The sequence below is a fragment of the Rattus norvegicus genome, chromosome 11 (assembly GCF_036323735.1).
Source record: "Rattus norvegicus strain BN/NHsdMcwi chromosome 11, GRCr8, whole genome shotgun sequence".
NCBI lineage: Eukaryota > Metazoa > Chordata > Mammalia > Rodentia > Muridae > Rattus > Rattus norvegicus.
In genome coordinates this window covers 57,278,515-57,296,507 of record NC_086029.1, presented here as the reverse complement: position 1 = coordinate 57,296,507, position 17,993 = coordinate 57,278,515, and the positions used below count along the sequence as shown (strand labels likewise).

The window sequence follows — 17,993 nt, the reverse complement described above, 5'->3', positions numbered from 1 at the left end:
CTGCTTGAGAGTACTGGAAAGCCAAGAAAAATACCCAGAAATTAAAGAGAATTCTGTTTCTAGAGTTCTTCCACTAAAGGTGTAACTGAGTCTGAGAAACCAAAGTGGATAAACATCCAGCCAAAGGCTACCTTCTTATTAGAGTAAGGCATGAGAAGACATTGGCGATGACAGAGCAACTGGAATCTAAGGACAGAGGAATTCTGGAATGTCCTAACTGGAATTCCAGTAGGACAGAGACGAGGGAAAACAGCTCAGTCTGTGTGTAAATTTCCACTAAATGTGGAAAAGGAAACATTTAAAAAATAAAATTATAAGATCTAGATCTAGAGGAGTGTGCGTGTGTGTGTGTGTGTGTGTGTGTGTGTGTGTGTGTGTGTGTGTGTGAGAGAGAGAGAGAGAGAGAGAGAGAGAGAAGTCAAAGCAGGAAGATAAAGGTGAAAAAATTTTGTTTATCGATCTAAGAAGCTCAGAAAGTCACAGGCAAAATAAATATACACATGGCCAAACTGTGAAAATTCAAAATTTAAGAAAACTTCTGAAAGAAATCTATTAACACCTAAAGTTTTACTGATGAATTAAGAAGGCAAAAGTCTATCAGTCTTGCAGAGTTCTCTAAGTTCTCTAACAGAGAAAAGCAAAAGTATTCAAGTCACACACACACACACACACACACACACACACACACACACACACACACACACATATACATATATAACTCTTTGTCTTACTTAGGGTTACTATTACTATAATGAAACACCATGACCGTAAGCAAGGAAAGGGTTTATTTGGCTTATACTTCCACAGCAATGTTCATCATTGAAGAACTCAAAAAGGGTAGAAACCCAAGGGCCAAAACTGATGCAGAGGCCAGGGGGTTGGAGTGCTTCTTACTGGCTTGCTACCCATGGCTTGCTCAGTCTGCTTTCTTATAGAACTCAGGACCACTAACCCTCTCACAATTGACTGGGTCCTCCCCCATCAATCACCAATTAAGAAAATGTGCTAAAACCTTACTGCTTGCAGCCTGATCTAGACTCATTTTCTCAATTGATCTTCCCTCCTGTCAGATGACTATGCCTAGTATCAAGCTAACATAAAACTGGTCAGCACAATTAACCCTTGGTAAACTTGACACACAAACACACCACTGTTAAGCCACACCGTTCTTTTCTTGTTCATCCTAATATCAAGCATTAATATGAACATTACAATATAAAACATTCTACAAAGCTAAAAAGTCCCATAGTCTTACAAATTCAAACATCTTAAATGTTATCTCTTTAAAAGTATTCAATCTCTTTTGAAACCCAAAGTTCTGTAAAACTCTGAAATATCACTGGGCTCCCATAAAATAAAAATAAATTCAGTACTTTCTTACTTCAAGAGGTAGGAATTCAAACTCAAACATTTTAAAAGTTCAGTCTCTAAAAACAAAACAAAACAAACAAACAAAAAAAGTCTCTTTTAATCCAAAGTGTCTCAACTGTGGGCTCCTAAAAAAATAAAAATATATGTTAAATACTTTCTCATTTCAAAAGAAGAACCAGGGCACAGTCATAATCAAATTAAATCAAAACCAAACTCTGACTGTAAATAGTCAGTGTCCTATGTTTGGGATCCATTCATGTTCTTCTGAGCTTATCCAAAGGCCTCAGGTAGCCATCCAAAGCACACGACACTTATCTTTTAAGTGTAGACTGGCTCAACTCCACAGTCACTGCTGTTCTTGGTAGCTATCCCCTGGTACTGGCAAAATTTTGGGGTCTGCTGGTACGGCTGAACTGCACTTTCACTGATAGCCTCTCCTGGGCTCTCTTTTCATAGGGTCATGCCTCTGCTTCTCTGCATGACTCCTTTAATCTTGGACCTTCAACTACTACTGAGGGTGCGCATTCATAAGTGGCCTCTCCTGACCACTCAAAGTTTCCATGACTCCCTCATGCCTTCAAATCTAGTACTACCTGGGAGACTTTTACATGTGACCCAATTCAGCTGCCACCATGAGGTACAATCTCAGCCCCCTCTGGAAGACAATTTCTGTGGGCTAACTCTATTTATTTATTTATTTATTTATTTATTTATTTATTTATTTATCCATTCATTCATTCATTCATTGTTCCATTTTTTAAATGTTTTTTTATTTTTTTCTATTTTTTTTTAGATCGGGTATTTCTTATTTACATTTCAAATGTTATTCCCTTTCCCAGTTTCCTGAGTTTCCTGTCCATCAGCCCCTAACCCTTCCCCCTCACATTCTATAAGTGGATGGGGGGGGGACCCCATCCATTCCACCCTTAACTCTTGAGGGAACACTTCCCAGAAGATTTTACCTGGTCTTTTTTGCTTACCACTAATTTCTCAGTTCCAGCTGACCAGCACCAATTATCCCAGCAAAGTAGTTTTTCACTCTAGTGTTTCTGGAATCTTGTTAACCACAGCTGATTCTTCAGCACCAACTAATTACAACTACAGATTCTTAACTCAAAATATGCAACAACCTCTTTAAGTGACTCTCAAACCTCTCTCTGGAACTTCACAAGCCAGGTCTTCATCATCTGCATTTTTTCTCAATGCTCCCACAGAACACCTCACCAACAGCTTTTCTAGCCTAAAGGTTTTAAGTCCTTCCTCTACCAAACAGCATGGTCAGGCCTGTCACATCAATACCCTACTATTCTGGTACCGATTTCTGTCTTAGTTATGGTTACTATTGCTGTAATGAAACATTATGACCAAAGACAACTAACTTGATGAGGAAAAGTGTGTATTTCACTCACAGTTTCAAAGGACAGTTCATCATCAAAAGCAGTAAAGACAGGAACTCAAGCAAGACAGAAACCTAGAGGCAAGAGCTGACACAGATCCTACATCCTGGCTTGCTCCTCCTGGCTTACTCAGCCTGCTTTCTTATAGAACCCAGGACCACTAGCTCAGGTGTATACCTACACTGGGCTGGGCCCTCCCTCATCAATCACCAATCAAGAAAATGCCCTACAGCCTTGTCTTATGGAAGGACTTTCTCAGCTGTTTCCCTCCCTGATAGACTCTAGCCTATATCAAGTCGACATAAAACTAGCAGGCACACATATACTCTTTTAAAATAATTACAAGTCAAATCAAACAACAAATAAAACAGATACCACCTGATCAAGTAAGATTTATACCAGGAATCAAAGGTTGGGTGATATAGATTAAAAGCAAGACTCCTCGCAAATGAATAATAAAAGAGAATTTCAAACTCACAAAAATCATCTATGAAGAACCTACTTTTAATATATTAGTACAATGTTTAATGGCTTCTTCCTAAGTTTCACAGGAAAAAATCAATATAGTTGTGCTAACCACTGCTCATCAGCATGGTAGAGGGCAAAATGGAAAGATATAAAGTTAAGAGAGGGTGAAGTGGTTATAACACTCATACATCACCAAATCTATTAAAATTCTGAGTATCAAAAACCCAGGAAAATGAATAAGCAAATTAAGAAAGATTGTATGGTTTATTCATATATTAGCACCAAATAATTACAAAATAACTTACATTTAAATTAGCATAAAATTTTCAAGCTTTTGGAAATGATAAGATATGGGTAAGAATTTATTATTAAAAGAACATTTACGTATCTAAATAAGTGGAGATATAAACTAATGAGCAGAAGGCTCATTAGCTAACTTGTCTTCTCCAGTTGACATAGTTAAAAATCTAAAGGAAGAGTGCTGGAAAGATGGCTTAGTGGTTTGGATAAGGGCACATTATTACTCTTTCATAGGATCCAAGTTTGCTTCCTAGTCCCTACACCTCGGGGACAGCTTTGGGGACCAAACGCCCTCTTCTGGTCTCCATGGGCATCAGGATACCTGTGGATTTATGCACATATACATAGATAAGAAGCATCTCCAATAAATTTTTGTGGGGATTTGTGGCCTGGTTTTAACTTCGCGACAAGCCTTTAAAGAGGAACGTAGCTTAACGCTTACTTGCTTTCCTAGTTTCATGATTGACTAAGTTACAACCAAAAATACTGGGTAGAATCAACATAAAAACGAAGACATCAATGAAATAAAAAATGTTCAAAAATAAAGTAGGACTGAAGATGTAGTTTGGTGGGAAGACAATCGGCTGGCATGTGCAACGCCTTGGATTTAATCCCAGAATCACATATAAATTAAAGCGCCAAACAGTAAGTCAGAGATAATCAGTTGACCTTTTATGTATTTGCTAAAGCTACTAACTGAGGAAGTTTGTTTGTTTGCAAACGAAAATGTTCTGAACTGGCTAGGTGAAAACATCACCCTTAAAACTCAATTTAATATGGCGCACGCATTGAAAACAAAACTGAAGCCGTAAAGCCTTCAGAATAAAATGTAGGGGGATGTGTTTGCAACTTTGGGACGTTCAACTGTATTTGAAGGGCAAAATAGTTCTAAATATAAGAATTATAAAAATAAATATAAAATAACAATAAATATAAAATTATGAAATGCATTTAATCTAAATTGAAAACTGCTGCTCATCCAAATGTATTTTTTCAGATAAATAAAAATGATAGTCACGGGATGGAGAAAATGTGTGTGTGTGTGTGTGTGTGTGTGTGTGTGTGTGTGTGTAAGAGAGAGAGAGAGAGAGAAAGAGACAGAGAGAGAATTGCAAGTTAAACTGTAAGTTAGAATTGTAACTTATAAAGAATATATATGCATAATAAGAGTGCAAACATACAGCTTTTATTTTAATGAGCAAAAGAGTTGAATGGACACTCTGTTAAAGAAGCCATATAGATGACTATCAGGACAAGAAAATGCTCTGCCTTCAGTCCTGAGAGAAACAAGGCTCTAGGGGAAAACCGCTTCATTCCCCGCTGTCATAGATAGGTCACCTATGGCATGCACTAGCATCTGTGCACAGACTCCGGAATGCCCAGGTGATGTTGGAGACAGGGGCAGTATGTTCAGTACAGAGAAGCTAATTTCCCAAAAAATGTTGCGGGACATCTAGAAACAAAGGAACATACACAGTTCTAAACACAGATCTTCAGCTTTCAAAAATTATTTTAGAACAGATCATGAACTCAGTGTAGTTTGTGTGAAACTAATAGAAGAAAATCTTGGCGGCCTTGGAGGTAGCTATAAAATTTTAGATATCTTACGAAGACCACTAAGGTAAAGTGTATATGTGAGACTTCAAAGCAACTCTGTTATATTTTTGTTCTTCCTGCCATAAAATATTATCGCCAAACACACTTGTTTTAGAATTTGCTATTTTTTTTTCTTTCTCGTTTATTCGTTTATTTATTTGTTGGTTTGTTGAGACATGGTTCCTCTGTGTAGCTCTAGGTGTCCTGGAACTCTCTCAATAGATCAGGCTGGCCTCAGACTCAGAGATCTGCCTGCCTCTGCCTTCTGAGTGCTGGGATTAAAGTCATGCAACACCACCACAATCTGGCTCTTAATTCCTAAAGCTCAGATGATTTCTGCATAAAATGAAGAGTCTGTCCCTGTGTAAGCCGGAGAAAGAGGGTCAGGATAAGTTAAGATAGATTTTTATCCGAAAAAAGAGGAATATAGGAGAATAAAACAACAACAACAACAAAAAACAAAACAACAACAACAAAAAAAACCCTTCAGCAATCTGGGGGGGGGGGGCTGACGAAAGGATCCCAGAAAGCACAGAGGTGGGGGCAGGGTGGGGAGACATATGCTGCAGAGAATTACATGCAAATTCAGTCTCAGTGCTCGCACGGGGCAGAAGCAGAAGCTGCTTTCAGAAGGTACGCTAGAGGGAAATCTAGAATCCCACCTTCAAGACAAGCTCACGGGCTATAATCCCAGCAGAAAGACCAGGAGTTCAAGGTCATCTGGGCCTAGGTTAGCTACTTGCTTATATGGGCTACATGGGACCCCATCTCAAATCCACCACCTTAATAGGAAAGTTTGATCATAAGAATTATTCAATGTTTCCGTGGGGCTGGGAACAGAAATTTTTTAATCTACCTTTTATGGCTGAGGTGACCCCTGAAGGCTTCCTTGTCACGCTGATGGCTTTGGTTCAGCTTCCACACCCATAACCTTTAGAGTTTATGATACTACCTACTCGTCATTGTGATATCTTTATAGTTTTTCTGTCCCCTGGAGTTTCCCTTAAGAATGGAAGCCTGTTGGTGTGTTTGAACGTTTACTTACAATTTGTACACAATCATAAGCATGAAGAAACATCTACCCATACCAAGTCGGCCGTTCTGGCTTTTAGTTACAAGTCTGATCGTTAAAGAATATTTTGAATCAAGGTCATAGCTTGTTTCCCCAGATCTCAGAACGTTCCTAATGAATACGAGGTTAATAAGTATTTGCTGAATGGTTTCTCTGTCATTGGAATTCCAGTTGAGGGTATCTAGTTCAAGGTGGATTATCTGCTCTTCTGTTTTTATGATACATTTAACTCCATGTACTACCCACCTCAGAATCTTAGCCTCTTAAGTACTCAAACGACCCAAAATGTCATCCAAAGTAGTACTACCATCCTTAAGGATCTATCATAAACATATATCACGTGTATACACACATAATATATACATATTATATACACATCTATGTATACATGCATCATGTATATACACATACATATATACAGAAAGACGAAGTAGTTTATCTATATAATTAATTGTACAGCTATGTATTCAAAAGGAGACATTAGGCTGATCATGTCTAATAAAATGTATTCATTGTAGAGAAAAGCAAGGAAGAACGAAATAAAACACACAAAGTATACCTTTTGTTAAGATAAAGGTTGCTCAATATTAACTACTGGGTCAACATTTTCACTACATGTAATAAATATTTTAATAAGCTTTCTTCTGCTAGCGAGGTAGCATAGATATTGAAAACAAATATCTCATGGCTGTCCCACGGCTGTTCTTGGAGCTCTTTCTGTTTCTCTGTTCAGCTAGTCAACTTAATTTAATGATTAAGCCTCCTGCAGAGTTTTGGCGTGATAACTTGAGTCTCAATCCAAAGGTCCAGTGTGGCTGAATGGTATCCATTCTAGGTATAATTCGAGGATGAAACTGCTCAGCACTGAATGGCATAAAACTGTAAATTAGAAAACATTTGCCTGTGTGTATTGAGTGCTTACAAGATACAAGTTATTATCATCTTAAATCTTCAAGTGCATGGACTCATTGAATTCTCAAAATAGTTTCACCGGGCAGAATTTATTATCACTAAGGGGGAAACTGATGCATGGAAATACTGACTACAGTGCCCAGTCACTTGGATAGTAAACAGCCATGTTGAGATTTAAAGCAAGGTAGTCTGGTTCCAGTGGTCTCTTCCTTCTCTCAAAAACAGTCTTGGCCACAGTATTCAGGAAGAATCTTTAACAGACTCTGCTGACAAGAGTCTGGCCTACCCTGATGGCCATATCCAAAAACATCTAATACCTGGAAATGCAGGAATAACCCACCAAGTCAAGAGTCCAGCTTCTTTATTTAAGACAATGGCTTTGAAATGGGATCAATAGACATCACTGATTCTTACGTTAACACAATCCAGATCACTGTCCCTCAGCCACTGTACAACAAAACATATCCCTTGAATGAGACTCCCTTCCTTTTCATGGATAATTTTGTATTTAAAAAATACTTAGCACCTGAATGTGTGGGGAAGCAGGAAAGGAGGAAGGAGGAAAATGACAGAGACTTGTAACTGGAGAACTGAAAGCCAACAGCACCCCAGTGACCTCCAACCCGCTTTCCTCTAATCATAAGACAATGTCTCTGGACTGTTGTGGTCTTTTTTTTTTTTTAACACTAAAATGATCCTCAGTTTCAGGAGTTAGGTTTATTACTGAGTTTGATTCTGCAGGAAGTACTAAATTTAGTAAAAGAAAAAAAAAAGGATGATTTTCTGAGCAGCAGTAGACTCGCCTTGATTTTTCCTGATAACATTTTCTACTGAACGAGAATTATGAGTGCTATAAAATCTGACCTTGGGTTGGAGACTATATAAACCTTCTGTAGCCTCTTGTTAGGCAGCTGAGGACCAAGTCTTTCCTGTAGTGGGGAAAGAAGATTATATCTGGAGTAGGGAAAGAACAGAAAGCAGGGAATTCTTAACTGTGTCAGAGCTGTAGGACACTTAAATAAGGCACTGCTACTGTGTGGTGAGGTCGAGATGCCCTCTCATTATAGAAATCAAAGAAATTCTTTCACCATTGTATCATGAACCTCTGGGTATGTTTATATTAGGATTAGCGCAAGCTCGTAAATATTAAAGGAGATAAATGTAATGAAATCCACATTTGTATTTAAGTTTAATTGTCAAGTGTGATGGGTCTCCAAGCCACCCTGCTTCTTGCACTGTAAGCCTTTTGATGTTAGAAGCATGAAGCCAGCCACTGTAGACTTGTTGTGTCTATTCCTTATGAAAACTACATTAGATATTTTTTATGAACACCTAATGGGAAAGGGCTGTGGTTCTGAAAGTACACAGATTTCTTTCAATATAAATATACCCTGAAAGATCGCTGACCATATGGGTAAATAAGAGGCTATTTGTAATGGGAAAGACCTTAATGAATCCTGGAGGCTAATGGTCATATGACAGCCACATGGCTTGAAGCAGCGGGAAACAAAAATAATAGCTTTTAGACATCTGGATTTGCGGTTTTCTCTATTTTGAAGCATGAGGATTTACCAGATTTGTTATCTCATTTCTGAGCACAACTATTTGGGAGTTCTTCATCCATGAGACGGACTGAATGCATCCTCTCATCCATGTGTTGAAGTCAAATTTCCAATTTCATAGCATTAAATGACAATTTTTTTAAAAAAAATGAATGAGTGTTCATGAGGGTAGATCTTTCATGATGGAATTAATGCCCTAAAGGGATGAAAAGAAGAGTGTTGTCTATTTACATCATGTAAGGTGCAACAAGAAGACACCTCAGAACCAAGAGGCAGACTTTCTCAAGAATCTGAATCTGGTGCTCACTTTCCCTCGGACTCGCTTCAGTCCCCACAACTGTGAGAAAGGAGATTTCTATTGTGTATAATTACTTGCTTATGGTATTTTCTTACAGTTGCCTCAATGAACTAAGTCTACCTTCAAGCTGTATAAGATTTATTTATTCATCCCGATAACTCAAAATTAGTTGTAGAGAATCTATTAGATTTCTAAATCAGGCCTTTGTTCTCTTCAACAAAGTAAGTCAATTTGAAGAAGTATGTGAAAAGAGGGGAGCTGGGAATAAGAACTTGTTTTGGATCGGTAGAAAATGTCTATAAAGTGGAGGCATTTGACTGAAGACCTCAGTCATCCAAAAAGATGTACGTGTGAAATGGAGGGTGGTGCTATAGGTAGGGAACCAACACTGTAGGGAAGAAAACCAAGTCTAGAACTGGTTTTTGGGAATTGCACACACTATCAATACTATTGAAAGGTTTTTTTTGCCCAAAGAAATATCAAATTGATAGGAGTCATGTGTTAGAGAGCATACATGATATATTACTCTTGGCAATAAGTAACATCGTTATTAGTTAATAATTCCCTCAATGTCATACAAAATTGACAGGCTACCCAGCAAACCCAAAGGAAGTTTCAGCTACCCCTGTGCTACACTGTCCATCGTTGGAACCAGACTCTTAATCGGTGACCTTTTAACAAGAGGCACAGTTCAGAAAGAAAAGTTCCATTTGCCCACAGAAGCTCACTGGAATTCTATACAGCATGCCTTCAAGTGCTTCTTTGACATTTGGAACAATGGTTCGCTTAAATGGGGGCCTTACACTTAGAATAATTAGAGTTGATTTGATTTGTGACTTTTTGGCTATTATGAATTTGACTTTCCACTGAAATTAGACACTGGCTGGAATGGGAAACACTAGAAAAATGAAGCTCCTGTTGCTGTTTTGAGTTAGAAGATCAATGCAGACAAACAATGCAAAGTTGGAGAAAGCACCTTAGCATCCCCCAGATGACCGCAAAGCATGGCGGTTACTACACTGACTGAAATGCATGCAAACTGAAGCCCGACTCCTAATTTTTAATTCACACACTCTATTATTATGGGAGAATCATGACAGGAACACAGCAGGCCTTCCAAAGAATGCAGCAGGGCGATCTGATTGTCAGGCTCACTGAGCCATGGTGAACTGGGATTTTCAGATCTCATGGAAAGAAAGGAAAAAGGGTGAATTAATTTACTCTAGTTCCCTTTGTGCTTCTGAGAGCAAAACCCAGCAAGATCGTGATGGTGCAGGTTCAAATTCACAGCCCGTGTTGCATAGCTATATAAATCCAAATATCTTCTCTCAACCCTGGTTTCTCCATTTGTAACACAAATGAAATATTCCTGCTTTAAATGTGGTGATCTGGATTAAGTGAGAAAAGATACTTGAAGTTTGGCGTATGCTATCTTGGTCATAGAGTTTTTGATATTGTAAGGTATAGAAAAATTAGCTATAAAAACCAATATTCACCCTGTGGCCAAATAGAAACCATTTCACTGACATTTTTTCAAATCAGAAGTTGGAAGTTTTCTTTATCCTTCTGTGGTTTTTTTTTCAAACAGTCTTATTCTGCTCAGTATGACCTAGAGCTCCAGCAATCCTCCAGCCTCCGCCTCCACCTCCTGAATGCTACCATGACTGTGGAACTCTATATGCCTACAATGGAGGGTTTTTTCTTTTGTTTTTCACAAATAAGTTATCATTTTTCATGAATACATTCTGTTTATATGAAATGACTTTTGAATATAGTAAATTAATTTGGACATAGTGTACATGTGCTTATGCACTTCTTCCTAAATAACACATTTATAGTTAGCCATGAGTGTGGGATCATGTCCATAACCCCACACGTGGAATGCTGGTGCAGAAGGTGTCTTGCTCATGATACAATGAGTGTGATGTCATCTGGGATACAAATTGTGAGTCCGAGGACAATCCAAACTATAAAATAAGCTCTCAAAAAACAAACAAAAAAAGGCTTTAACAGATACATCAGTTTCTCTGAGATATGCATGAACTCTGACTCTAAGAAAAATGTTAATTTAAGGATAACTTATAACTAAGTAAGGAACTAAAGAGAAAATACTCAATTAATAACAATAATTAATAATTATTAAATAATAATAATAATTATTATTATTAATGACATTAGTAGAATGAAGGGAGGTGGAAGGAAAAGAGATGGAATTCCTAGAAGAAGTTAAAGGAAAAAAAAAGGGAAGTGGACTGGAACTGAATTAAACAAATACAAACAACTAAACAAAAGCAAACACTCCAAATGCAATGTACAAGGAGCACACACAGCAGCAGCCTAAGTCTTCATTCTTCCTATTTGTTAATGATTGTGACAATCCTCGAATTTTCTGTTGCCTTTCCCCCAATTCTATCCCCACAAGGGAGGGATATCCCTTATATAAAGAGACAACTGACAAACTAACACCAAGGGCAAAGCTAGTCTTTCTGAGGGGCTGGCATGTTACTGCCCTGAGAAGCAGAACGTTTACTACCCTTTACTCCCTTTACTTCCTTTAAAGGCCCTCAACAACTCGGAGGTGTGCCCAGGCTTAAGCAGTTTCCCCTACGCCTTTGACTAACTTGCACTTACAGGCCTCTGTTTAGTATTGTGCCTCATGTTGCTTTTGTACTTTGTCCTCTCAACGGTTCGATTTAATGGTGCCATTTCTAGGTCACAAGTTGCCCTTTGAAAACACAGGCCATTGGGAATGCGACAAGAAGGAAGACATTTCCCAAACATAAATCCTGTAAGCGAGATCTTACACATTTAATCCATGTAACAGCGAGAGAGACTCTTTATGGTTTTCCTTAAACCTGAATGAAAGTATTTTACAAACGCTAACTTTTTAGTTTTCTTCTTTTGTCCTGTTTAATTTCTTACTCAAGTTCTCTAAATGCTGCCAACACAGTATCCTCTGGATTCTATTCTGTTTATGTTATGTAGGGATGGCTGCATTCCACACTACCTCTTCAGCACCAGCCAGTATCAAACATTCGTCCTCAGCATGGGATTCTGCAGCCTGGCACCATTGCATCTTCCTTGAGGAAAGACTGATTCTCCTTACTGGCATTAGTTACCTCTAGTCACTCAGTTTTACCTGTTCTAAACCTCAGCTCTGAATCTATAGCAGTGGTTCTCAACATTTTTAACACTGCAACCCTTTAATTCAGTTCCTCATGCAGTGTTGATCTCCAAACCATAAATTATTTCATTGCTATTTCATAGCTGTAATGCTGTTATTGTTGGGAATTGTAATATTTTTAGATGGTCTTAGGTGACCCCTGTGAAGGTACCCAAAAGGGTCATAACACACAGGTTGAGAACCGGCGCTTTATAGTGGACCTCCAGAGGCCAAGGAATGCAGTGTTAGAATGATTAAAAATGTATTTTTGAGTTCTCAAGGGCTTTATTTTAACACTGTCATTTTACAGGTTATGCTTCTGTCCCTATTTTCCCCATGAGGTCTGGAACACAGCAGGAAACGTTTCAAGCACATACTGAACCAGCAGGAAAGTAACCTTTAAACTTAATTTAATTTTTTCAACTTTAACTCATTTTCTACACCTGCGAAATGGGAAACTTGTACATCAACCTAAGTTCTTTTCATGCATGACTCTAGTGCTAACATCACTAAGCTTCCTTCTTGAGATGAATTTCTATTCTGTACATAGTTTTTTGGGAGTCTGAGTTCACAGCTATTTACCTTTATAGGATTTAGCTCAGTAAACCCAAATATACATCGTTATACTTTCTATTGTTATTCATTCTATCAACTCAGGAATTAAAATAGCACATAGAAGCCAATTCCAACACCCTGCTTATTCACATACACACAGACACACACACAGACACACAGACACACACACAGACACACAGACACACACACAGACACACAGACACACAGACACACACACATATACACAGAGAGAGAGAGACAGAGAGACAGACTCGCACACACACACACACACACACAGACACACACACACAGAGACAAGAAGAGAGAGAGAGAGAGAGAGAGAGAGAGAGAGTCTCATTTTTTTGTTTTTTTTTTTAATAAAGCTGTGCACTGGCCATCAACCAACTGCCCTCTTACACTTCTTAAGTGGTATTGTGGAAGGCAGCCATTGTGTGGACAGGGCACTTCCCTGGCACTGAAATATCAGGTAGCAGAGTCAGAGGTTCAGTGCCACCACCACCCCAACACCCACTCTGTGTCTCAGTAGATTATAGCAGGGTGACATTACCTCTGTTGATCCTTACGACCATCCTCCAGATGCCCAGTCCCAAAACAATGCCCGTCAGCAAACCACACACAATAGTCACCAGGACCCGGACATCGAAGGATCGGCAGGAACGCATGGTGAAGCCAAAACACTGCACCACTATGTGCAAAACAGCTGGCTTCTCCTTAAGTCAAGAAATGTAACCAGAGATGGTTATAAAACATGAAAAGAATTCTTCCCTTCAGTGGTCTGTCTGGCAGGTGTTCTCATGTTTTAAGAGTTTTGAAGTTAATTCACAATAATGTAGTTGGAGTCACAGAATAAAAGGTACGCAGTATGCTCATTCTTCACTGAGGAGATCAACAGGTGGGGATTCTCAGAAAGGAAACTAACTTAAGGCAATAAAAAGGGGGCGGGATTAGCCTTGAGGGTCAAAGGGTGACTATCTGGACAAGATATACAGTCCAGGAAAGAGGCAAGTTACCAGAACCCAAAGAGGAAGCCAGGAAGGCAATGAATCCCTCTGGTTATCTACAGATCAGTCTGCTGTACTTTGGCTTTAAGAGCAAGTGCTTCAGGAGAGTCAAACACCCTCTTGGATAAGGTGTCATTGTTGGCCTTGATATGATAAACTGCAATAGCCACATAGGATTCCACTCTTGAATTTCCTTAAGGGGCCTACGTTCTAACAGCTGCAACTGATGAATGAGTATATGGACTTGGGGAGGATTATAAAAGCACTAAAACAGAATTAAACTCATCTATTATGAATTAAATGATGTCTCCACATTCACGAGTTGAAGTCTTAACCCAAAGCACCCACGATGCAACCTTGATTGAAGATAAGTTTGAAATATAATTGAGTTTAAATGAAGTTAATAGTGTGGGCCTTATTCCAACATGGTTGCTGTCTTTATAAGAGAACATTTGGGCCCCAATGTGCACAGAGGGACAATGTCTGAGGAATCAAAGGGATAATACAACCAATTGCAAAGAAAGGCTACAGAGAAAGGCTTGGAGTACTACCTTCCTTCAAAGTCCTAGGAACCGACTACCATGACATCTTGCTTTAAAACAGTAATTCTCAACTTGTGGGTCTCAACTTTCACAGGGGTCACATATCAGATAGCCTGCATATCAGCTATGTACAGTACAACTCATAACAATTGTGAAATTACAGTTATGAAGTAGCAACAAAAATAATTTTATGGTTGGGGGTCACCACAACATGAGGGCAATACATTCCTGTTATTTAAGCCACATAGCTTGTAGTACTTTGTCACAGCAATCCTAGGAAAGAAATCCTCCCTTAAAACTTTCACAAACTGCTATCTCTCCTATGCAGCCGTGACTCTGGGGATCCTGCTTTACTCTTCCCTCCTCCTCCCTAGTCTCAAATGAAGGTGCTAATGAGTACTCACGTGACTGAAGTTCTGGTTCTGGTGGATGAGTCAGTGGGTGGTTCCTCTGTTCATTTAGACCCAGGATGATAAAGTGCCTTCTTTGTCTTGAGACTGTCACAGGCAGGAATGAGCCCTCAAGCACTTACAATGTTCCAGGGTGAGAAACCAGGGTGTAACTCCTGATAAAACAGACCACAATGTTAAAGATAACAAAAATGTGTTGCAACAGAATACTCTTCTGGGAGTATTAAACATAGATTTATAAAATAAATTTTACATCTAAACTGATCGTTTGTTTGCCCCTCAAAATTATGTATTGTTCCCCAAGTTTTAATAATACTTCGTAAAGTACAACTCTGGGGGGAATATTAACATAAAGTCCCAATTTTTCCTCATTCTAGAGCTTCGAAAAACCACATTAATATGTCACAAAATGAAAGAATTTAAAGACTGCTACAGAAGGGGGAAAAAACAAACGAATCCATGTTCATAGTCCATTTGTTGTGAATATGTAATATTTATTCTTATGTGCATGCATAATCTACCCAAAATGGCAAGAGTAGGATACATAAAAAAATTATTCATTGAAATCCAAAGGATCTAGGTTCAAGGCATTTGAAAACCATTACACCTTTTCTCAATTAGTATCACTTACTATATCTTACTTTTTTCAATATTAAAACTAGTAATATTCCATAAGTAATAAACTATGAAGATGAATTAAACAGAAAACACACCAACACAGTGCTACATACATTTCAGTCTTCACGTCATTTATTTCATAACACAACACCTTTCCCAGTGCAGAAACAAGGACGAGGTTAGAGATGACTTCAAGATGAGCTCTGTGTAATATTGAGCAATACTAGATGTATGGGACGTCCTGGGGCCTCCAGTGTGTTCTTATGTGTTGCACGTTGCCAGGTTCCTAATGTTTCTTAACTACAGACCTCCCTTCCCAGGAAGACTCTCTCATAGATGTCATTCTTTAAAATATACTATGGAAACACTGCTTTGCTGAAGAGGATCATGCATAGTTCTCCTACCAGGATGACGAGGTTTGATTGTCTGTTTGTTTTTACAAGGTTGCACACATTTTGAAGGGAAAGAACCCACCAATGGGTGAAAACAGATTTTGGTGGTACATAGACATTTTCCTCCCCAAATCAATGGATGGACAGGAACCCTGGGACGATGCAATGCTCATAGCTTCATATAGCTTTGTCTCTTTGGCCACATTGTTGAATTCATAAGGTTTTCCTTATCATCTAAGAACAATAGAAATTTGTGGGATGGGAAAAATCCTTGTCATAATTCAGATATTTATATTTATGTAAGGATATGAATTACTGTCATTTAAAAATGTATAAACTGTCATTCTTATGGTCTAGATATGATATATCCCTTCCCCAAAGTTTATTTATTGCAAGGTTGGTCCACATATGGTGGCACTATTTTGGTAGGTTCAGAAAGCATTAAAACATTAGGAGAAAGGGCCTCACCAGAAGCCGGTCACTGGAACATGTCCTGAGGTGCCCCCATCTTGCCTGCTTTTTACTTCTCTCCCGTCTTCCATAAGACAAAAGGACTCCTTGATTATGCATTCTTGCTACGATGATGTTCTTTCAAAACACAGGGGACAAAACAAAACAAAACCAAAACCAAGGAAAAACAAAACAACAACAAAAACACCACAGACTCCTTAAGAAACTATGAGCCAAACCTTACCTTTCCTCCTTTAATTTCTATGTTTCAAAGACATCCTCACACAGGCTCAAAAGTCAGTAACACAACCACTATTTTTATGTACACATAGTTGAGAAGTCAAAGGAGAGAAAAGATAATGGGAAATGACTTATTTATTAATTTATTCTACTCAATATGTTGTGTATTGTGATGAGTCTGGTCCCTGAGGCAACAGGTCCCTGTTGTCACACAGTTGTCATTCAGGGAGACTTGGTTTTTTGTTAATGTGGTCACTAATTTGCTTCATGGACCCAAACATGTCACACAAAAACCAGGCCTCCATGTCTTCAAATTTTAAATAGCCCTGTTGGACCTCTTGTCCCTGTACATTTTATAAAGATTTCATCTAAATAAGAACAACAGTGTTTATCATGTGTGGGCAGACACTTTGTGACTCATAACAGGTGTCAGGGGCTGAGCAGAAGAATGAGAGCATCTATACAAGGAGATTAGCTTCAGATGTCACACCCCAAGCAGGGTAAGAGGCACTCCATGATGAAGTTGAGTGAGCCAGTATGAAAGGTCATTTGTGTGGAGAGGCAAAGGCAGAAAGGGAAGAATAAGGCATCCTTCGGAGACCAAGAATCTTTTCCTGGGTGACCTAATGGGTTAACCTAGGAAGACACCTGCAGTGTGGCACATGTAGGGAGGAAGGGCATGAACACATAGATGTGGGTGGCAAGAAGAACAAGACTGTTGGCACACAGGGTGATAGGTCAAACAGGCAGGCATATAAACAATGAAGCCAACCACAGCTTCTGAGCTTCCTATAATGTGTAAGTTTTGTCAACTCCTGAGTCTTGTAAGCAAGCTTCTCTCCTCCCTTCAGGAGGTAATGTTCAAATCAAAGAGCTGCAAAACACTGACTAGCTTCTGTCTGTAGTTCTCTGGAGAATATCAGGAATAATTGTCAGGCATTTTGAAAGACAAGAGGCTTATCATCCCCAGAAAGCTTAATAAGAGTATACGAATCAAGGACACTCAAGGAATCTGTGACCTGAAGAGCAGCTGTCTTGGGCTTGTCTTCTGGTGCTGTGATGAACACCATGACCAAACCAAACCAAACAAAAAGCCTATGGAGAAAAGAACTTTATTTTTGGCCTATAGCTTCAGAGGGAGGGATGAGAGTCTACCACAGTGAGGCAGAAACGTGGCAGCAAGCCATAGGCATTGAAGCAGAAACAGTTAGGGGAAGCCAAGAGCTTACATCTTCCAATGCAATCACAAAGCAGAGACAGTGAATGGAGGGTTGGCAAGACTCTATGTACCCACAGTCTGTCTCCAGTGATGTACTTCCTCCAACCAGACTCTTCCAAAGGCTTCACAACCTCCCCCAAAGAGTACCACCATCAGGATACCAAGTGTTCAGTCATGGGAACCTACTAAGGGGCATTTCTCCTTTAACCCACCATAGCAGGTATATTAAGGACAACAAAGACAGTGCACAAATCACTGATCAGCACATGATCTTCACTACAAATGTGAGTGCTACTTATCTGAGGACTGTTTTAGTGACAGTAGGACAGTCTGAGGAAACATGTCAACTTTACAAAGCCAGAAAACAGTACAAATGTATAAGGAAACCAAGTTTCCACAATGTTTT

At 39.0% G+C, this 17,993-nt stretch overlaps 1 protein-coding gene across 1 annotated transcript in view; it reads right to left on the bottom strand.

Moving 5' to 3' along the window:
- The window catches only part of Adgrg7 (adhesion G protein-coupled receptor G7), a 62,514-nt gene extending 48,910 nt beyond the window's left edge, over positions 1-13,604 (bottom strand). Inside the window, exon 1 of the mRNA NM_001107098.1 lies at positions 13,263-13,604. Coding sequence (NP_001100568.1) covers positions 13,263-13,377 — 115 coding nt within the window. The 5' untranslated portion in view covers positions 13,378-13,604. The remainder of the gene's footprint in view (positions 1-13,262) is intronic.
- Between the last annotated feature and the right edge of the window lie 4,389 nt (positions 13,605-17,993).